This window comes from Syngnathoides biaculeatus, chromosome 6, assembly GCF_019802595.1.
Source record: "Syngnathoides biaculeatus isolate LvHL_M chromosome 6, ASM1980259v1, whole genome shotgun sequence".
NCBI classification, from domain to species: domain Eukaryota; kingdom Metazoa; phylum Chordata; class Actinopteri; order Syngnathiformes; family Syngnathidae; genus Syngnathoides; species Syngnathoides biaculeatus.
The window spans coordinates 26062763-26084753 of NC_084645.1; the positions used below are offsets into that span (position 1 = coordinate 26062763).

Consider the following 21991-nt stretch of genomic DNA (forward strand, 5'->3'; position numbering starts at 1 on the left):
ATTTTGTTCTTTTAGTTTGTTTTTTTTTCGAGGGGGGGTGTCCCTTTAACGATAAGCCACGTGTCACGGGAAGCCTACGTCATACACGGAAGTGTAGCCTCTGTCATTGTTTGGATGTACGGTGCAGTATTAATGTCGTTGCCGTGGGACTTCGTGGCGATGGCGGTATTACCAAAAATAATATTAACAAACACTTGCAACACAGGAGGGGAATTACGATACGACAAGAACAGTTAGGCTATTATTGTGTATTTCGCATAGGTAAATATATTTTATATGTTAACGGTGGCGAATGTTGGATACCTCGGTCTCCTAAAGGTGGAATTATGTTTAAACGTTTTCTCCTAATTTGTCATATTTTATGTTAGGTGCTCATTAAAAGAAGTTTTTACCGTCCAGTAGTTGCACACGTGATCCGGTGCAATGGCACTAGCGGTTTTAGGAGCGAGAGCGGTTCTTGTCAACCTGAGGTCCAATCTCCAAAGAGGAAACCTTTTTGGTCGAATCAGACTCCTCCGGACTTCCACGTCATCGTGCCTGCTCAAGAGGAGGCAGATTCTGATCAACATCCCCAAGGTGGCTTTGCTGTGTTGGGGCACGGCCAGCGCGTCCTCGGCCAAATGCCAACAAGCGTCTCTGCCGGTCCGCATCACCAACAGGAAGTCTCTTGCCAAGGTTCAAGTGCACAAACTGGTCTTTCTCCTCCGCCTGGGCCTACGTGCGGTAGTGCTGTTCCTGAAATTCTCCCCCATCCTGCTCCTCTACCCCTTGGCGCTCGTGTCCACTCGCTGGGCCTCGTTCTGGTTGGACGCCCTGCTGTGGGTGACCGAAAGTTCGGGCCCGGCCTTTATTAAGCTGGGGCAGTGGGCCAGCACCAGGCGGGACATCTTCCCTCCAGAGTTCTGCGACCGCTTCTCCCGGCTGCACGTGAAGGTACGTCCTCACCCCTGGGCCCACACTAAGCAGTGTCTCGAGAGGGCGTTCGGGGAGGGCTGGAAGAAGGTGCTCGCGTTCGAGAGCAAGGAGCCGGTGGGCTCGGGGTGCGTGGCGCAGGTTTACCGCGGCTGGGCCAACAAGGACCAGGTGGAGGACCCGGACTTCCAGACGCTGGTGGAGGAGATGGAGAGGGAGGATCTCCGGCAAGCGTGGGAGATCCCTGGTCTGAGCGGAATGGGAAGTTCGGTGTGGAATCTCTGGAAGGGAGGAAGCAAGGACGACGGAGAGACGCTGCTTGAACAGAACATCGCTCAGAAGGATCACATGATACCTGTGGCCATCAAGGTGAGTCCGTCGCCATCTCCGGACGTTTTCCGCGCGGAACGACCCCTTGCCGTCGTGCCAAAAAGGTGCTCCACCCGGGCTTGAGGCGGCTAGTGGAGACGGACCTGCTGCTGATGAAGGCCGCCAGCTTTCTGCTGCACTGCCTGCCCGGACTCAAGTGGCTCAGCCTGCGCGAGATCGTCGACGAGTTCGAGAAGCTCATGACCAAGCAGGTACATAATACACGTACTCGGTGAAAACTTCAATTTCAACAGAATCATTTGAACGTGATGTAAAGCGTTGGCCTCACAGTTCTGAGGTCCCGGGTTCAATCCCGGACCAGTCTGTGTGGAGTTTACATGTTCTCCCCGTGCCTGCGTGAGTTTTCCCCGGGGAGTCCGGTTTCTTCCCACATCCCAAAAAAATGTGCAACATTAATTGGACACTCTAAATTGCCCCAAGGTGTGATTGTGAGTGCGGCTCTTTGTCTCCGTGTGCCCTGCGATTGGCCGGCGACCAGTTCAGGCTGTACCCCGCCTCCTCCCCGTTGACAGCTGGGATTGGCTCCAGCACTCCCCGCGACCCTTGTGAGGATAAGCGGCTAAGAAAATGGATGGATGCACCAATAGACTACATTACACATTAATATGAATATCAAAGTACAAAACACAAAACTATACACAATTTAACTATCATTATAAAGTCTACAATATAGTTGTTAAAACAGGATAGGCTGGGATAGGCTCTCACACTCTCCGTGACCGTTGTGAGGATAAGCGTCTAAGAAAATGGATGGATGGATTATTACTAGCCAATTGACCTGAAATAAATAATTAGTGACTTTAATTGTAGAAAAAGTCATTTACCAAAATTGAATGACGAAGTCATTTTTTAAAAAAAGCTAACGTTTGGACTAATTATTAATAATGATTAAATATAGGGTACAGTATAACAAGTGTAAATTAATAGTGAAATTTGTGGATTGAAAAATCCGTCCCCTGCCCAGATTTTCAGACGCTTTCCGATAATGGCAAAGGATGGCCCGAAACCCCAAACTGATAAAGTGCAAAAGTATTAATTGGTGTCAAGGATGTTCAGTTATTCCTTTTCTATTCACACACATTTCGCTACTTGCAAATTTAGTTGCATTTTTACCCCCCCCCCCCCCCAACTGTCCTCGATTATTCCCCGAAGAGCAACGTTGACGTGATTTTTCCTGTAATACTCTAAGATGCCACCAGATGGGGCCAAAACCCTGTAAAAAAATCGTCATTTGTATCGACGCCATCTGTTGGAATTGATACATCTTTGTATGTGAAGGAGGTGAACATAAGTGTGGCCCGGGTTTTGTGCAAATTATGGATAATCTTTACCGTATGTACATGGTTATGTAAGATGAGTTTGAAATATTAAAGTGTTTCATGATCATAGTTTGTGGTGTATTTAAGGGTTTAAAGCAGGGGTGCTCAATGCGTTGTAAAAAATGTAAAAATGAAAAGAAGAAGCCTCTGGTTTCTTTTAGGCAGCACACGAGAGGCTAGCTACTTGAAAAGTAGATCTTAGGGTAAAAAAAAAAAAAAAAAAAGGTCTGGGCACCCCTGGTTTAAAGTGTCAATTATTAATTTACTTGGCAAGAGTCGGTTCAAATCTCGTGTAAATGTCGGGGGGGGGGGGGGGGGGTTGCCGTTTGTACACAGTCAAGTCGAGCTGCATTCATTTGTTCCAGATCGATCTCCGTTACGAAGCCAAGAACATGGAGCACTTCCGCGAGAATTTCCGCAAGGTGGACTACGTCAAGTTCCCCACTCCGTTACGCCCTTTCGTCACCCGGACCGTTCTAGTTGAAACGTTTGAAGTGAGTACACGAGCACGTACGATAAAGGACCCCCCCATTTGTCCTGTTTGGCTGTAGGTCCAACAGAATCAAGGTTCTGCAGCCTTTTTCTACCGGAACACTTTTATTATGTCACATTGGAGTTTCTTGGCTTTCTCTCTGATGATGATTGATGTTTGACAACAAAGACAAAAAAGAAAGCGCTGGGTATAAACATCCATCACATATTCTGAGCCACTTATCCTCACAAGGGGTCGCGGGTGTGCCGGAGCCAATGCCATCTGTCACTGGGAAGGAGGCGGGTACACCCTGAACTGGTTGCCAGACCATCGCAGGGCACATAGAGACAGACAACAGTCGTACTCACAATCACACCTAGGGTCAATTTAGAGTCTCTATTTAGTGCATGTTTTGGGGATGTGGGATGAAACCGGAGTGCCCAGAGAAAACCCACGCAGGAACTGGGGAGAACATGCAAACTCCACACAGGCGGGGCCAGGATTTGAACCCCGGTCCTCAGAACTTTGAGGTCAACTCCGTGCATGTGTACATATGTACAACAAGCGTTGGCCTCACAGTTCTGAGGTCCCAGGTTCAATCCCTGACCCGCCTGTGTGGAGTTTGCATGTTCTTCCCGTGCCTGCGTGGGTTTTCTCTGGGCACTCCGGTTTCCTCCCACATCCCCAAAACGTGCAACATTAATTGGACGCTCTAAATTGCCCCTAGGTGTGATTGTAAGTGCGGCTGTTTGTCTCGATGTGTCCTGCGATTGGCTGGCATCCAGTTCAGGGTGTACCCCGCCCGCCTCCTTCCCGCTGACAGCTGGGATAGGCTACAGCACTCCCCGCGACCCTCGTGAGGATAAGCGCTAAAGAAAACGGATGGATATGTACAACATAGCAACTTAAACTGTAGCTATTCCCTGGAGATATAGAACTAGACTATCGCCCGTGGAGGCTGTGGACCCCACCCAATCGATCGAGGGGCGGGACAAAAAGACAATTACCGCATCCCGCTTGGAAACAATCCCGCCGAGTCGTCTTTTTTCCCCCGCCGTCCAGGAGAGCGAGCCCATCTCCGACTACCTGAGAGCGGAGACCCCCCAGGAGGTGAAACGCAGGATTGCCAGGATGGGAGTCGACACCCTGCTAAAAATGGTGAGGCCGCAATTTTTTTTTTTTTAACATTTGCTTATGAAATAATTTGCAAACCAAACGTGACAAACCAGAAAGAACTCTTGTTTGGGTAGAAATTACTATCTGCAGTACAGTACAGAATATTTTTCTCTTTCAAGTATTTTAAAGATTGCTTCTCTTTTTTTGAACGAGAATATAATGTGTTAAGTTCCCAATACACACAAAAAAAAGACTTCATTGAGTTTTTGCAGTTCAGCCTTATATAGTACAGTACTCTGCTGCTCTCTGAAGTTAAGATATCTGTCTTGGTATCTTTTTGCAAACTGTATTCTGCATTTTTTTATTTTTCTTTAGCAGTAATGCCTTCATTTTCAGTGACTGACCTTTTATTCCATGTTGGCGCAGGACTCATTTCACTTCTCCCAGCATCTTCGCAAGGTCTTTAACTTTTGTTCCAGGGCCGATTCACACATTGCGGACCAAAGCACCTTCATTTCTGGGACACAGAACCCGTCTCTCTCCTGAGCGGTGTAATGGCTGAACATTCCCATGACCTTTATACCTGCGTATCGTTGTTCAAACGGATGAACGTGGCATCTTTAAACGTCTGGAAATTGCACCCAAGGATGAACCAGACTTGTGGATCTCAACAATTCTCTCTCTGATTTCCCCGATTTGATTAGATTCCACTTTGTCATTGCACATTTCACAAATACCAGGCAACAAAATGCAGATTTCATAAAGCCATAAGTGCTGAAGTAGTGTTTCGATAACTGATACAGTTCTTCTTCTTTCCTTTCGGCTTGTCCCGTTTCCATCGAAGCCTCTCTCATGTATCCTCCTCTTTATAGATACTTGGCCTTCCACCTTTTAAGCGCTTCATATCTGTTTATGGTTTTGATCTGTACTCATGTTTGTAAAAAAAAAAAAAAAAAAAAACTGCTGTCCTTTTGAACACAACCGTATTTTTTATTCTATGGCAGGTTTTCGTGGATAACTTCGTCCACGCGGATCTCCATCCAGGCAACATCTTGGTGCAGTGTTGCGGCCCACCCTCAGGCTCCTCAGACGGGCCCGCCGGAGACGGCGGTAAGACCACCCTCACCGACCTGTGGGACACGGTGGTGGTGAGCGTCAGGCCCGAGCCGCGCCCTCTGCAACTGGTGCTGCTGGACGCCGGCATCGTCGCCCAGCTGAGCAGCCACGACCTGGACAACTTCAAGGCCGTCTTTACAGCCGTGGTGCGGCGGCAGGTACGGTGAGGGGCGCGTTCCTTCGTGTCGATTCCTTGTCGACCAACAACTCTTCTTTGTGTCTTCAGGGCGAGACGGTAGCAGAGCTGATCCTCCATCACGCTCGGGCCAACGAGTGCAAAGACGTGGCGCGCTTCAAGGAGGACATGGCGGACCTGGTGGACGTAGCCCTCAGCAGCACCCTCTCCCTTGGAAAAGTAAGTGATCCTTTTCTTGGGCTTGTTCCCTCGTATTTTTGGGATGTCATTTCACGTGTTGTGCGTTACAGATCCAGGTCGCTGACTTGCTTTCCAGAGTCTTCGGCCTGCTCATCAAACACAAGGTAAAGAATGTTACCAAAGGGAAGTATGATGGGCGGCAGCTGGAAAGCATTGGTCTCACAGTTCTGAGGTCCCGGGATCGATCCCGGACCCACCTATGTGGAGTTTGCATGTTCTCCTCGTGCCTGCGTGGCTTTTCTCCCGGCACTCCGGTTGTCTCCCACATCCCAAAAACATACGACATTTAATTGGACACTCTAAATTGCCCCTAGGTGTGATTGTGGCTGTTTGTCTCGAGGTGCCCTGTGATTGGCTGGGAACCAGTTCAGGGTGAACCCCACTTTCTGCCCGTTGACAGCTGGACCCTCGTGAGGCTAAGCAGCAAAGAAAATGTATGACTCTAATCAAAGCTTTTTTTGGGTGATGCATTTTGTTTCATAGGTGAAGCTGGAGAGTAACTTTGCATCCATCGTGTTCGCCATCATGGTGCTGGAGGGGCTGGGCCGCTCCTTGGACCCAAACCTGGACATCCTGGAGCTGGCCAAACCGCTGCTGCTGAAAAACTGTGCCTCACTTGTATAAATCAACACGACACATTGATGCTTACATACCTCAACGAAGTTGGATCGATTGTTATTGTCCTGTTGACACTTGCCGACACTCAAAAATGGAGGATTCATTCATGGACAAACACTATTAGTGCTACGAGAGGAAAAAAAAACATTTGTTCATATACAGTGAAGAAAATGAGTGAACACCCTGCTATATTGCAAGTTCTCCCACTTAGAAATCATGGAGGGGTCTGAAATGTTCATCGTAGGTGCATGTCCACTGAGAGAGAGATAATCCAATAAGAAAAATCCAGAAATCACAATGTATAATTTTTTAAAGATTTATTTGTGTAATTCAGCTGCAAATAAGTATTTGAACACCTGAGATAACCAATGTTAATATTTGGTACAGTAGGCTTTGTTTGCAATGACAGAGGTCAAACATTTCCTGTACTTGTTCACCAGGTTTGCACACACTGCAGGAGGGATTTCGGCCCCACTCCTACAGACAGATCTTCTCGACATCAGACAGGTTTCTGGCCTGTCGCTGAGAAACACAGAGTTTCAGCTCCCTCCAAAGATTTTTTATTGGATTTAGGTCTGGGGATTGGCTAGGCCATGCCAGAACCTTGATATGCTGCTTACGGAGCCACTCCTTGGTTTTCCTGGCTATGTGCTTCGGGTCATTGTCATGTTGAAAGGCCGGGCCACGACCCATCTTCAATGCTCTGACTGAGGGAAAGAGGTTGTTCCCCAAAATCTCACAATACATGGCCGCGGTCATCCTCTCCTTGATGCACTGCAGTCGTCCTGTGCCATGTGCAGAAAAAAATCCCTCAAAGCATGATGCTACCACCCCCATGCTTCACAGTAAGGTCGGTGTTCTTGGGATGGAACTCATCATTCGTCTTCCTCCAAACACGATAAGTGGAATCATGACCAAAAAGTTCCATTCTAGTCTCATCTGACCACAAAAATTTCTCCCATGTCTCCTCTGTATCATCCAAACGGTCATTGGGCCTTGGCATGTGCTGGTTTAAGCAGGGGAACCTTCCGCGCCATGCATGATTTCAAACCATGATAACTTAGTCTATTACCAACAGTCACCTTGGAAACGGTGGTCCCAGCTCTTTTCAGGTCATTGACCAAGTCCTGTCGTGTAGTCCAGGGCTGATTCTTCACCCCACGAGGTGATATCTTGCATGGGGCTAACTCTCCGATTGAGATTGACCGCCATGTTTAGCTTCTTCCATTTTCTAATGATTGCTCCAACACTGGACCTTTTTTTCCCACCAACTTGCTTGGCAATTTCTCCGTAGCCCTTTTCAGTCGTGTGGAATTGTACAATCTTGTCTCTGGTGTCTTTGGACAGGTCTTTGGTCTTGGCCATGTTACAAGTTTGAGTCTTACTGATTGTATGGGGTGGACGGGTGTCTTTATGCAGCTAACGACCTCACACCGGTGCATCTGGTTCAGGATATGGTGGAGTAGAGGTGGACTTTTAAAGGCGGACTAACAGGTCTTAAGAGGGTCAGAATTCCATCTGGTAGAACAGGTGTTCAAATACTTATTTGCTGCTGTATCGCACAAATCATTAAAAAATTGTGCTTTGTGATTTCTGGATTTTTCTTATTGGATTATCTCTCTCAGTGGACATGCACCTACAATGAAAATTTCAGACCCTCTCCATGATTTATAAGTGGGAGAACTTGCAATATAGCAGGGTGTTCAAATACTTATTTTCTTCACTGTAGCCGTTATCATCATCAAAAAAACAAAACAAAACACATTGCTACTTATATATTAGGATATCATCTTTTATAAATAAGAAAGAAAATATACTGTATCATGCTGGCAACTGTCATCTTTTCTATGTAAACAGCTTTAAAGATAGATAGCATGTTGATTCTGCATTCTGGTAATGCCACCGAACGGCTACCTGCCCTGTTATCTTCTCTCCATCTTTTTCCTTTAACGTCAGCTTTACAGATGCCAGGTCTGCCCTTTTGCTGCGATAAATGACAGCTCCGGTGGTTTCTAGTCGGTTATTTTTAACTTGAAATTATTTGGTAAATAATTGGGGTACAGTGATTTTTTTTTTTTGTTGTTGTTTGTTTTTAAGTTTTTCACGTTTGTAAAGATTTTTGGGGGCGGGCAGAAAACATGTTTTTAATGAGCTGTTTACATTACAACGTACTGTAACGTGACCTTGAACATATTTTCTATTTTAGCGTGTGACGAGACTTGCGCACCAGTCATAAAGGGAATCAACGACACTGTCAAAAGTCCAGTCGTTTAGCATTTTATTAAATCTTTCAATGAAAAACAGACAACAGACGCACTTTTTGTCATCAGGAAGAACAGTCAGCATGGCTGAGAGAAAGTAGATGAAATAAAGAAGTTTTGGTGCGGTAAAAATAAAATATTACGTAACCTTTTATTCCAAAAACTAGGCTGTTGGTTTTTTTTTTTTTTTGCGCATTAAACCACCATAAGGAGCCCGGATAGAGCAGCGCTGATCAGCTAATGAGGGACAAGGTGTAAAAAAAAAAAAAAAAAAAAAAAAAATCTTATAATAATAATAATACTTATATTAACAGCAAAAAAATCTCTAATAGACAAAACACAATCACCGAGATTCGTTCACAGTTACGACAACCAGAGAGAAGTGGATTTCTTTTTTTGTCCTTGTTTTTGTTTTTTTAAATGAATTAAATATTTATTTTTTTGAAAAATATCACACATTTACTTATACTTTTTGTTGTTTTTTTTTTAAAATTGCAAAAAATAGGTAACCGGACTAGTTTTGATAACTGATTAAGGGGGGGTGGGGGGAATGGGTGAGTGTGGCATTGCGAGGGGAGGGGGAGGGTGGGTGTCACAGCCTCATTTTATGTTTTATGTTTGGTGTGTGTTTTCTCGTATTATTATTTTTATATACAAAGCGTTCAAATTCCTGAAAGACAACAAGTGTAACCTCCGCCACAAATGTCCATTTTTGTCATCAAGGGTAAAGGAGGGAGTTAGCATTAAAATTGTGTGGGGTTGTGGGGGGAGGGAGGCGGTGGAACGACGTTGCCACGGCAACAGCTGACTATTCTCGGTGCCTTCCTGGTCATCCAATTTGGGAATAATCGAGAAAAATCGTACCTCCGTTTGTTGCATCCATTCACCATGCTTGTTTTTTTTTTGTATTTCGAAAGTTTGTCCTCGCACTTCCTGCTGTGGCGCCCCCCCCCCAAAGCACCGAAGGCCCTGCAGCTCTCGGGGGAAACAATACGGAAAGCCTCCGGGGAGGGTCCCCGTTCCGACTGAAGGGTTCAAAGGTCATGGCAGGAGCAGCTCTGGGCAGTAAATGTCCAAAATAAGGTCAATTTCCGATTTCGCTCGGCATCTTCGATCACCCCGCTTGGGTCCTTACAAAGAGCGCTCGCTTCGGAAGACGGCCACAAAGTTTGTTTTTTTTTCATCTTTACATTCCGTTAAGGACATCATGGAGGAGCTCGCGGTCATCTCACCGGGGCTGGGGAGGGTTAGGGGTCCGGAAAGGGCGGAGAGGGGCGGGACGGGGCGGGGAGGCATGTGTGCGCACGTGGCTACGAGTTGAGCCACGCGTGGTTGAGGCATTCGCCCGCGGACGCCCTCTTCTCGGGCACCATCTCCAGCATGGGCAGCAGGAATTGGGTGAAGTGACCGGCGTCCTCGTGAGCCCAGCCGTACTTCTCCACCAGCACGTCGAACAGCGACCACGGCTTCAGCTTGGTGATGTGCCGCAGCTCGCCTGCGGGGAGGGGGCGGCACGTTCAAAGCAAACGAGGAGAAAGCACAGTTCGTCATCATGAGGAAAGATGGTCTCATTAAAAAAAAAAACTACAGAGGAGTATTTCGGTCACACTGCTTTTCTATTTTTTTTTTTTTTTTTTACTTCAGAAGAGGAAATCAAATAAGAAAAAGAAGTGATTTTCTTGAAAACTTGTTAAGTCAGATTAGTCATAAATTTTTGGTTGAATTTTGAACAGTTTTTAGAGTTCAGTTGAGATGTTACCCCCCTCGAAACTGTGCAGTAAAATTTCTAAAAATTCAATTTGTTCAAGATTTTTTTTCAGGAAAATATATCTTTTGTTTTCAGAATTTTTGGAGAAAAAATGACTTGAAAATTTTGTTCCGAGAGAAATATCTTAAAATTAGTTGGTATGTAATTGGTTAGGGTTAGGTTAGGCCCAATAATTTTAATTTTTAATCTGAGATTTTTTCCCCAGAACTGTTATTCAAACAAAAGTCTAAATTTTGGGTGTGGAAAATATACATGTGCAAATTTTTAGGCTAAAAAAAAAAAAAAAAGTCTTTTTGATCTATTTTTCCCCCAAAAAACAAGTTGGAATCCTACAGAAAACATTGTTAATATTCTTTTTCTTTCAGTAAAGATGTATTGAGGAAGGTTGTTTTTTTTTTTTTTAATAAAAGCTACTGGTATGATTTTTCAAGAATGTTTTTTAAATGTTTTTTAATTGATAGTTTTTATTATTTGAGAATTATTTTCTACTTTTTGTCTTGAAATCTTGACTTTTTTGTTCTTCAAAAAGTAGATTATTCTCACAACATTGTGAGTTTAAGAAATTTTTTTTTCCAAGAGAAATATCATACGAGAGTAACATTGTAATCTAATGGGATTTTTATTCCTAGAACTGTTATTTGAACAAAAGTCTGGATTTTGGGGTGGAAAATATACATATGCAAATTTTTAGGATTAAAAAATTTTTTTTGATTTATTTTCTCCCCAAAAAATAAGTTGGAATCCGACAGAAAACATTGTTAATATTATTTTTTTTTCAGAAAAGATGCATTGAGGATGAACTTATTTTAACAAATAAAAGCTGCTGATATTATTTTTCAAGAATATTTAAAAAAAATTTTAGCTGAGAAATAGTTTCAATATTTTGAGAATTATTTCCTACTTTTTATCTTGAAAACTGGAAAACTGACTTTTTTTTGTTCTCCAAAATAGTTTAAACTGACAACATTGTGAGTTCAAGATTTATTTATTTATTTTTTAATCATACTAAACCTCTCAGCGTGGCCGGAACACTCCTCATTAAAAAAAAAAAAAAAAAAATCCTTCCGGAAAAAAATTAATGTTCTCTTACTTCCCACAAGTGCATTTTTTTTTTTTTTTTATGTCTGTGACTACATTAAAAATCATTAGTGACAACAGTGGAATGCAATCAATAAGGATGTTGCTATTGCTATTGACGTTGCAACAGATACGCAGACCTGTGGAATCAGTAAGAGAGCATTTTTTTTCCTGCTTCCTATTGGTTGTTGACATTAACACAATCATGCAGGAGGTTCGCCTGATTGGTTGAGCCCTGCTGCAACAATCAGTTCTGACACGTAATGGTGGGAGGGAGGGAGTTTGTGACCCCACAATGTTAGTTAAGGAATGTTTCGAGGACGGGAGTTATGATTGGACACGTGACAGAAAATTGGAGCTCATTTCAAGATTGTTGGTCAGACCTACGCTTTTAGGATTAAATAATATTTAATCGAGACAGAAAGGCTGTCTGTTTTTTTTTTGTGTGTGTGTTTTTTTTACCTATGCTGTTTTTGATTTATTTTAGCACATATTACAATTTAATATTTATTTGATGTCATTTTATTTTTATTTACTGTATTATATATTAGCTGTTGGTTTTTACTTTTTACATTCTTTGAATTTAATTGTCTGTTCTGGTAACATAAGATGAACAACTTTGGTTATTTTGATTTGATTTTTTATTTATAAGAAAATACAAAAACCAAAAAAAGTTACTGAATGCTAACTGAACTGAGATTCTTGAATTTTTAAATACATTGGATAAAAAAATCTAATTTATCTGAAAAAAGTAATTCATAAGAAATAACTAAAAGTACAATTATTCTATTTTTTTACCTGTCCTATAATATCCTGGGATTTTTTATTGTTTTTAAAAAAATTTTGCCAGATGAACCACATTGAATATAATCTAGTAGTCTAATCCATTGATATTACAGTATACACAAATTTACATTTTTTTAAAAATCTTAAATATACAAAACTGCACTGCAGTTATTTGATAAATATATTTTTTTTCTATATGTTACTATCAATATCATTTTTACATTTTAACTGTTATTCATCATTTTTAAGTTTTCAATTAATCATTTTTTTACTCTTACAATTTTTTTCAAAACTTTATTCAACTATTGCAGGCCAACAGAGCTGAACTACGCTGGCATTCAATGAAATATTTATATTGTAGTACTAAAAATAATATTAATAATAATTAATAAATATTTTGTATTTATATTATAATTGCATTGATTCATTTTAATTCATTTATACTTGATTATTCTAATTGTATTTATTGAACGACGACGAATCTCCGCCCTGTCCATCACACGTCCTTGGCGCCCGGTCCCAACGAGCGGAGGCTTGCGTTTTTACCTTTCTTGGAGAAAAACTCTCGGCTGTACCTCCCGGCCGCGTACACTTTGCGTGGGACCTTCCCGAGGAGCTCCGAGATCAGAGCGATGTGGTCTGCATGCCCACCACCACCACCACCACCACATAGAGGGAACAGGCACCATTACAGCATGCAAACGCACATGTGCGCACACACATAAGCGGGACCGGCGCACACTTCGGCCTAGAAACGAAGCCAGCGCGGGTCGCTTCGGACTCCGTGCGTTTGCGCGTCCGCATCCGGACGTTCCGCGTGCGTCAGTCCCGCCGGCTCTACCTACGGCCAAGCGCTACCTCTTCTGTTGAAGAACTCTCGGGAATATTTTCCGGAGAGCGCAAAGTGCCTTGGGATACAGCCCAGAAGCTCTATGATGTGAGCTATGTGATCTACGGTGGAGACAGGGATGTGTGTGTCGAGTTGGGAAAGATGACGGGGTAGGCAGGGGGTCGAGTAGAAAAAAAACAACAAAGATGGAGGGAGGAGGGCAGACACGGAAAATGATTGGTGGGAAACAGAGAGAGGGTCACACATAGTCAAGGAGAGAAAACAAGTTAGTAGTAGTTGACCGCTTCTCGTAGTTAAAAAAAAAAAAAGGTCCGCATCATCAGAATGGAGTGGCGAGCCGCCGGCCAATCAGGTTTCTGGACGCTACGTGTTGCCATGTCGGTCTAATCTGCCCAGAGTCTTTTAAACTATATTGCCGACGGGACAATCGGAATTCAAATCGGCTTCGCAAAGACATCAGCACGGGGAAAGTTAAAAGTAGAATTTTTAAAAAAAGATAAATATGTGCAGATTAAAATGCGCAGGTAAAAAAATTACCTGGAAAAAATTTGATAACCATAAAAAAAAATCAAAATATACAATATATAAAAAAAAAATCTAAATGACATAGAAGATGGGTCGGTTAAAATCGACTCAAGTAAATGAATAAAAACAAGTAAAAATTATTTCTTCCTCAAAAAATTGTGTCGATCAGGTGTCTCAAACTCAATTCACGGTGGGGCCGCTGCAGGCAAAATATGGCTGAGGCTGGCCGGCAGATGCAAATTAGAAGTTTAAAAAAAATCTTCTCAAATGTACTTATTTTTTAACACAAAATAAGAGTTTTGTGCAAAACTACAAATAAAACCCTCCGTGGCAGCGCTGCTGTAAATTGCACTCAATGAAAAACATTTCTCTACTTTTATTGAGCAGTCGATGGCACACACCTGAGAGCCAAATACCCTGATCAGCGCCGTACACAACACTGTAAAAGTGCAAAAATATAAAACATAACTCCAGATTAAACTTTCATGTTAAGGTGGGGGCCACAAAATATCATCTCGCGGGCCATTTGCGGCCCGCGGGCTGCCAGTTTGAGACCCTTGGTGTATATTAAAACATAACTACCACAAAACCCTAAATTTATAACATAAAAACCCTTTTGAATCTGGGACTGGGACCAGAATCCACAGATTGAGGACCTCTGACCTCCAGCAAACGACCTCATCTGCGTGTAATTATGGATGTAAATGTAACGCATATTAAATGCCCGTCGCTGGTTTACGGCGCGGGTTGAAAATGAATCAAGGTAAGCCATCGGAATCCAAGAACAGGATTTACAGTACAGTACGTGCGGCAAGTGGACAGTGGGATTTTTCGGGGATGGTGAGGCGAATTAAGACTCATTATTAGTATTGTTATAATTTTTCTGTTGTATTTTCAAAGTGGAACCTCCAAAGTCTAAAGCCCCCTTTCCCAAACTTTGTTAAGCCAAGGAACATATTTTATGTTCACGGCACGTCAACAAAAATCTCACAAAAGGGACACACAGTATATTGACATAATGATGTTCAAATATTGTGTATAAATAATGTAATGCCGCGCTAACGCTATCTTTAGCGCAGCTCTAGCGTTCATTGCACCTGGCGCCGTGTCATGGAAGAACATTTCTTTGTTCTGTTTGGCACTTCATGTCACCCAAATTGCTAGCTGCACTAAATTTTATTTTCGGGCTGTATGTTTGAGGCTGGAGCAAATTAATATATTTAATATTACCTCTTATGAGACAAATCATACTGAGAAGTCAAATATTGGATTTTACTTCACTTTAGAGGCTCCACTGTAAAGTAGAATGTTTCGGGGTAGTTTAGCACACACACACGCACACACCAATAGTACAGTACACATACATACACACACATACAGACCTATATGTACACACACATAGATTCACGTTTCCACACACACACTTCTATACACATATATACATACACGGAAACACACGCGCACACAATATTTTACATCTTTTGTTCTTGATAAAAATGGGATTAGTATGGTAAAAAAAAATAAAAATACTTTTTGTGATAAGAAACAATGTCGGCATGTCAGATTGATGTGATATCACAATAATAGATCTTAAAAAAAGAGAAAAAAGTTGTCTATTTTCAAAGAAAAAAAAAAAGGTTGCCATGTTTTTTTTTTTAATTGTACTTGGGATAAAAAGTAGTAACCGAATATATTTTTCCAAGATAAATTTACAATCAGAAATTATCCAAGTTTGATGTCAGCAACTTCCCCTCAGAGGGAAGACATCCATATTTTAACTGGTTAATTTTGAAAAAAATACATCTTTATTTCAGTAATATTGTAATTTTTATTCTGGAAAAAAATGGCTTCACTTAAAAAAAAAAAAAACTTTACTCAAAAAATGTGCTTTTTGCTCTCGAGAAACAAGGACTACATTCATCCAAAAAATATTCCTTTTGTTCGAGAAAAAATCTTACCTAAAAAAAAAACAACTTTTAGCTGGCCCAATGCTAAGGTAGAGAGAAAAACATGGTTTATTGTTTGTTTTATGGCAGGGGTGTCAAACAAATTTTTCTCGCGGCCACATTGTTGTTCCGGTTTTCCTCACAGGGCCGTTAATACTGTGAAATAAAAATATTTAGTCATCACATCAAATTTACATCATCTATTTACGTACTAGTTTTGGAATCAGAAATCAAGGGGAACGTGTTTTTCAACTATTCAAGTTTGGTAACACAAAGATGCTTGTAATATCTCAACTATATCCTTTAAGATATATGACAATTCAAAATTTTGGCATAGATTTTTACAAGAATCATGGAAATTGACACTAGATTTGGCTTCGCGGGCCACATAAAATCATGTGTCGGGCCAGATCTGGCTCCCGGGCCTTGAGTTTGACACCCATGCTTTATGGCCCGACAATTTTTGTTTTATTTTTTTTAATTTGTTGATTTATTTATTAGGATATGACATGATTTATTGCAACTTATTTTTGGATACCCTAAGCTACAGCTCGAGAAGCCCAGCTTGCCAACTCCCCCGCTTTCGAGGACACACGGCCCCTGTCTGGGCACCCATATTGAGGGATTTTGCAAAACCCAAGCAGTTTTGTTTTTGCGCTTGTCACACGGCCTTTCAACCGCAGTATCGTGCGTTAAGGTAGTTGTGCCGAGGTCATCCTCACCCTCATCCCTGGAGTAGTCCTCGCCAGAATGCGGCTCGAACAGGTAGTCCCCCGTGGCCAGCTCAAAGGCCTGCGGGACACAAAAGGAGGCCGCACCTTGTTAAATGGCGCCGGCCCATCGGACATAAACCCGCTCCGTTGCTCCGTTGTGTTTTTTTTAATCACCATGCAGGCGGTGCTCCAGATGTCGGCAGGAGTGCTGTAACCGGCTCCTATCAGCACTTCGATGGAGCGGTACTGTCTCGTCTGGATGTCCTCCGTAAAGTGCTTGTGCTTTTTTTAAGATGAGTTAGAGGGTCAGTTTTGGGAAAAGACATTTTTTTTTCTACAATTAGCGTAATTTCTGGCCTAGAAGCCGTGACTTTTTCATACACTTTGCGGCGATAGGATTAGCACGGCGCTAGCGTTAGCGCACCTGATTATAAGCGTTATATAGCGTTAAACACTTTCTGTGTACCGAGGCTTATAACCAGGTGCGCTCTATAGGCCTGGAATTACAGTAGTCACTCATTATTTATTTCAAGTCTGCTAAATTAACCATACATTTTCATACAGAATACTACCAAAATTCTCACTCAAGCCGTGTAAATGTGATTTCTCCCAGCCAATTGGTGAAGAAATGTGATAATGTTTAAAATAAATAAAAACAGCTAAGAGTAAAATATAAATAATCACATTAATTTTTTTCCATAACATGTATTAATGGGCCAATACCACAATTATACCAAACTGTGAGCACAATCGACAAACAGAATGACAGAAACAAATATTATATTATATATATATGAGAGTATATCTTTGCTAACTATCATTTTAAAGCCCTCTAAAATATTGTAATTTTTTGGGGATGAAATCACAACAAAAAAAACATTTCTAAAAATGTTAATGAAATAGTAAAACTTAAATTTCCCATGTTATTTTTAAACAGGAGGACAATAAATTGCTCTACATCTATTATTTTTATTAAAGTTTGGGTCTTACCACCCAGCAGGCATTCCCAAGGTCAGCTATTTTCACTCTGATAGATTCGGCATTGCGGGGGTCAAGTGGGTTGATCAGGAGGTCTGCAGCTCGGGCTCGCGCTGCCAGTGGGCGGAGGGGGAGAAATTATTGTCATGCTGCTTTTTTATATTGCAACTTTACAGTGCATAGGGAAAATATTCCTAGATTTTTTTAATCAATATTTTTTTCAAAATTTTGCCATGTTACACCCTTTTCTCAAACTTCTGTCACACAAAAGGACAATATTTGCAAATATATATTATATATATACACACAGAGTATATTTATATATATAATAGAATACTATAATAATACAATAATAATATGTATATATTTCTCATATATAGATATTATTTTCTAAAAAAAAACGACAGCTTTTCTTGTAATATTAATATTCTCATATCAAAGAGTTTGACCATATAAAATTCTTTTTCTTCATTTTAAATTTAAAAATGTGCAATAAACTTCACATAAAAAATGAAGTTCTACCATTTGACATATGTGATATTTTTATTTTCATTGAAAAAACTTCTATCTTTGAAATGTATTTTAAAATACATTTCCAGATTGTTTTAATAATTTGTTTTCTCATGGTCATTAGGGAGGGTTGTCTGTAGAAACTAGCGCTGGAATGCCTGAAGCGCACATTTTTTTTACTCCCAACAGAAAGCAAAACATAAAATAAACGGACTAACTGACAGCTCATTACAACTAATAACTCATTCTTAGAAACTATTTACATAATTCCGCTAGGCATGCCGGGTATTCCCGAATCAACGTCCTTGACACGACAAAATATTCAAATTTAGTTTTCTCAAAGGGCATCTGAAATAATAAACAAGGCCTGTCAAATTAGAGGCCCGTTTGAGATTTTGCTTCTCCGGACTTTGATCATTTCATTTTATGTGTCCGCGGGGACCAATTTATAACGGAAAATCAAATGCACGTATGACACATTTGTGGATTAGCTGTGAAAATGCGGAGTTGGTAGTAACTCTGGGAAGCCACACATCTCATACCTTTCGGTGTGTCCCCCGTGCTGGATGAGGATACGGTCCGGCTACGGTCCGCCGCGGGGCTGTCTGGCGACTTCCCAGCTCCGGTGTCACCCGTCCCTCCGCTTCCGGGACTTCCGGGCTCGGGATCCAGGGGCAACTCTGGAAATAGCGCCACGGTGCCCCTCACACGCTCGCCCGAGCCGTTGGTGAGTCCCGGCTCGCCCCCCTCGCCGTTGAACATCTCGTAGCCGGAGCTGAGCGAGAGATCCCTGTCGGTGTAGCTGAGCTCAGACTCCACCAGGGGGCAGAGGAGAGTCTCGGGTGTGGGGAGCAGGTGGGCGTCCGGCCCCTCTGGGGCCAGAAGGACGTGGCCGTTGGTTTTAACCTCCTTGGTTTTATTAGCGTGCGTCTTGACGGGGGAGCTCGATTCTGTGAGGAGGTCAGCGGTGGTGTCGTCGTCGTCCTCCTCCTCCGCTTCCTCCTCTTCTTCTTCTTCATCCTTTTCTTCTTCTGTTTCCTTCTCCTCATGATCATTTTCTTTCACCTCGTCGGTGACTCTTTCCCGGGTCTCCTCTTCCTCCTTTTCCAACTCCGACCCTTTCAGTGCATCCTCTTCCTCCTGCTCCTCCTCCTCCTCCCTCTCCTCCGTCTGGGTCAAATCTCCATTCCCGGGCGGGATCGGGGTGTCTTTCTCGGCCACGGGCGTGGGCTCCTCGTCTTCCGGTTCATCGTCCCGGTTTTGGTCAACGATGCGGGGTGCCTCCGCCTCCTCGCCGGGCTCCTCGTTGTGCGAAGCACCTGAAAGAGTGGAACGGAAAGCCAGTCAAGTGGTAGAGAGTAGAGAAATTAATATTCACTTCAGGGCCTTCAGCTTTGGTGAATCCATCCTGCATCAAATGCATCCATCAAGTGTCGTTTATTAATGACATTATGGCTATTTTTTGCAGGGGTGAATTCAGTGTGTGTCCATTTTCAACTCCAAACACTGCTGCCCACATTTGCCCTGGCCCCACCCCTGTCTCAGTCTCTCCAATCACATCCAGACACTCGCTCGACCAATCACATTCGGATACTTTCATGACCTCGAAGACAGTAGGAACTTGTAACAGTCTAGACCAGCGGTCGGCAACCTTTGACACCGAAAGAGCCATTTGAACCCGGTTTCCACGGAAAAGAAAACACTGGGAGCCGCACATCTACAATGAAGAAAAAAAAAACTTTTACTACTTTACCGCAGCATGTTTCTCCATTGGCTTTGCCGGGCTTGAAAGTCGCTCAAAATAGACGGCGTTTCAGCGGGTATACCCGCTTCCGCAGTGTGACGTCTATTTTGAGCGACGAAAAAATAATATCAAATAATTTAATTAATATTTTAATATTTCAAGATCACAATCTTCAAATTTAGAACTAAAATAATATAAAAACTAACACAAATAAAACGCACTTCAATTAAATACAAAAAAAAATTTTTTAGTAATTTATTTTCCCAAGCCAATCAGAGCCGCATTATAAGGATGAAAGAGCCGCATGAGGCTCCGGAGCCGCGGGTTGCCGACTGCTGGTCTAGACGTACTTTGCAAGTGACAGTTCTACTGGTCTCTTTTTCATAAATATATTTCCACACGCTTTGGGCCAATGTTCCCTCTAATTTTTCACTAGGCCCGTGAGCGCCCCCTTTGACCACCGTGAGCAACATCAGACGTACGCACTGTGGTCAATCAGTGTCATCCATTGAAGTTATATGGCTCATTAAAATGTTCAGATTACATTCCTATCAGAACATTTTTAAGAACAACTTTGTGTTTTTGAAAACTTACACTGAAAATGTCAACAAACAAAAAAAAAAATTACAATACAAATACATACCAAGCCAACTATTAACTATAAATTTGAAAAGTCGCTACCAACTTTGTTTCTTTTTTTTTTTTTTTTTTAACCCACAATGAAATCCGCGTCTGTTTTTCTTGGTGTAAAACTGAATTATTGCTTGCAGAATATCTTGGCCAATGCATGTTGAAAGCTGAATGATGCTCCCAAACAGTTTTAGGGTTAATGTTATGTTGCCTCCGATAATTAAAATACAGAATTAGCATCTTGGGCAATGTATCGTCGAGTGCTTTCATCCTCAATCAGGGTGTGCCAAGGTGGAATTTTAACATTATACACCATCTCATCCTGCACTTTCTACTTTGGCTTCAGACCAGACCATTTTTACTCAAAAAAGAGAAAATCTGGTGCAGTTTGACCACTTTTTCTTTTATTATTCACATACCATGGTGTTTATAATTATGTGTGTACCCCTTTAAAATGGAGGGGGGCGGTGTCAGGTAAACTAGGAAGTAGAGTGTGTGGCCCGGTGTTGCTGAGCTAGCAGCTCTTTGTGAGAGGCAGTGTGGTGCTGTGTTTAAAAAAATCTATTGGATCTATTTTCCTCTGCGCTGACAGTGTGCGACAAGTGCGCAAATGCGCAGTTGCGCAGCTTGGAGGGAACATTGCTTGGGACAACATTGCAAGTTTGCTGTGCTGTTGTCAATGTGAAAACACGTGACCAAAGATTAATTGACGTGCAGCTGTAATTGGCGTTGCGCTGCGGTAAAGTTGATGCATCGACTAATCTACCGTAATTCCCGGCCTACAGAGTGCACCTGGTTACAAGCCTCACCGAGTACATTTATAAAGGAAATACCATTTGGTACATACATACGGCGCAGCTGTGTAAAAGCCGCAAGTTCTCACATTGAAACACGAGATATTTACAAATGAAGACTGTAAACGGAAAGTGTTTAACGCTAGCGCGGCGTTAATGCTAGCACTAACGCTAGCGCCGCACTAAAGCTAGCGCTAATGTGCCCGCCGGGCTAGCGCTAAAGCTAACGCTAGCACTATCACGAACAGGGCTGGTTAAAATAAAACTTACTGGTAAAAATCACTGAGATACGCTGGTAACACAGCAGCAACACGCTAGCGCAGCGCTAACAGGGCCGGTAAAAGTCCCTTCCTCGGCACATTTATTCCACCGGTCTCATTCTTACCTTTTCCGCTCGACAGCTCCCCTTGCGGCCGTTAGAAAAAATGCACAAATTAGCCGCATCACCGCATCAACCGCAGGGTTGGAAGCGTGTGAAAAAAGTCACGGCTTGTAGGGCGAAAATTACGGTAATAGTCGGCTCAACCGCGAGCGTGCTACCTCAAAATTTGGATAAAACTTCACATTTTAGAGTAGTTCGTCATTGCAGACGCCCTGAGGCAAACCTGTGCAATAATTCTGTATCCAGAGGAGAGCTGCGCTATCCGAGCAATCGAAAATTCAACGCCACTCACATGTGTGATTGGTCAACCTGGCGGGCCTTTCGCCACCTTCCTCCTCCTCCTCTTCGCCGTCATCCTCCTCGTCGTCGTCGTCCTCGTCGCTTTCCCCGAGGGCCACGCCGGGACCCGGCGGGGTCGACCGCGGCGCCGCCGAGGTCGGCGCGGACGGCCGCTCCGGCTCGGGCCGCTCCGACGCCTCGTCTTCGTTCGCCCCCTCCTCCTCTTCCTCTTCGTCGTCGCCCTCTTCATTGGTCCGCTCGTCTTTTTTCTCGGCTTCCCTCTCCAGGGCTTCGATCTCCAGCATCCTCTTCTCCAGCAGCTCGGCCTGACGCTTCTGCTTCTTCTTCAGCTTCTTCTTCTTGTTCTTGGAGATCTTCCCCACCTGGCGCCAAAGGGAGAAACCGATTAAACTCCAGGTTAGAGAGAAC

General features: G+C 42.8%; 2 protein-coding genes across 5 annotated transcripts in view; one reads left to right on the top strand and one right to left on the bottom strand.

Moving 5' to 3' along the window:
- Nucleotides 1–110: 110 nt before the first annotated feature.
- Nucleotides 111–8435, top strand: adck2 (aarF domain containing kinase 2). The gene is made up of 9 exons (XM_061823218.1): nt 111–261; nt 369–1281; nt 1347–1493; nt 2987–3115; nt 4156–4251; nt 5214–5483; nt 5552–5680; nt 5752–5805; nt 6185–8435. Exons 2-9 carry the CDS (start codon nt 424–426, stop codon nt 6323–6325), a joined length of 1824 nt encoding a protein of 607 aa, XP_061679202.1. The 5' UTR covers nt 111–261; nt 369–423; the 3' UTR covers nt 6326–8435.
- A 149-nt stretch (nt 8436–8584) lies between these two features.
- Nucleotides 8585–21991, bottom strand: part of LOC133502424 (SRSF protein kinase 2-like) — a 65641-nt gene continuing 52234 nt past the window's right edge. For all 4 annotated transcript variants that reach the window (XM_061823208.1, XM_061823206.1, XM_061823207.1 and 1 more), the window contains 7 exons: nt 21576–21945; nt 18276–19052; nt 17236–17336; nt 16420–16527; nt 16255–16324; nt 12758–12850; nt 8585–10075 (listed from right to left, as the gene is read on the bottom strand). In XM_061823208.1, the coding sequence (XP_061679192.1) occupies nt 9891–10075; nt 12758–12850; nt 16255–16324; nt 16420–16527; nt 17236–17336; nt 18276–19052; nt 21576–21945 (1704 nt within the window). In that variant the 3' untranslated portion in view covers nt 8585–9890. The remainder of the gene's footprint in view (nt 10076–12757; nt 12851–16254; nt 16325–16419; nt 16528–17235; nt 17337–18275; nt 19053–21575; nt 21946–21991) is intronic.

Coding starts and splice junctions, on each gene's coding strand:
- adck2 (XM_061823218.1), top strand. CDS start 424: ATGGCACTAGCGGTTTTAGGAGCGAGAGCGGTTCTTGTCAACCTGAGG. Junction 3,116..4,155: donor TTCTAGTTGAAACGTTTGAA/GTGAGTACACGA, acceptor CCCGCCGTCCAG/GAGAGCGAGCCCATCTCCGA. Junction 5,806..6,184: donor GCCTGCTCATCAAACACAAG/GTAAAGAATGTT, acceptor TTTGTTTCATAG/GTGAAGCTGGAGAGTAACTT.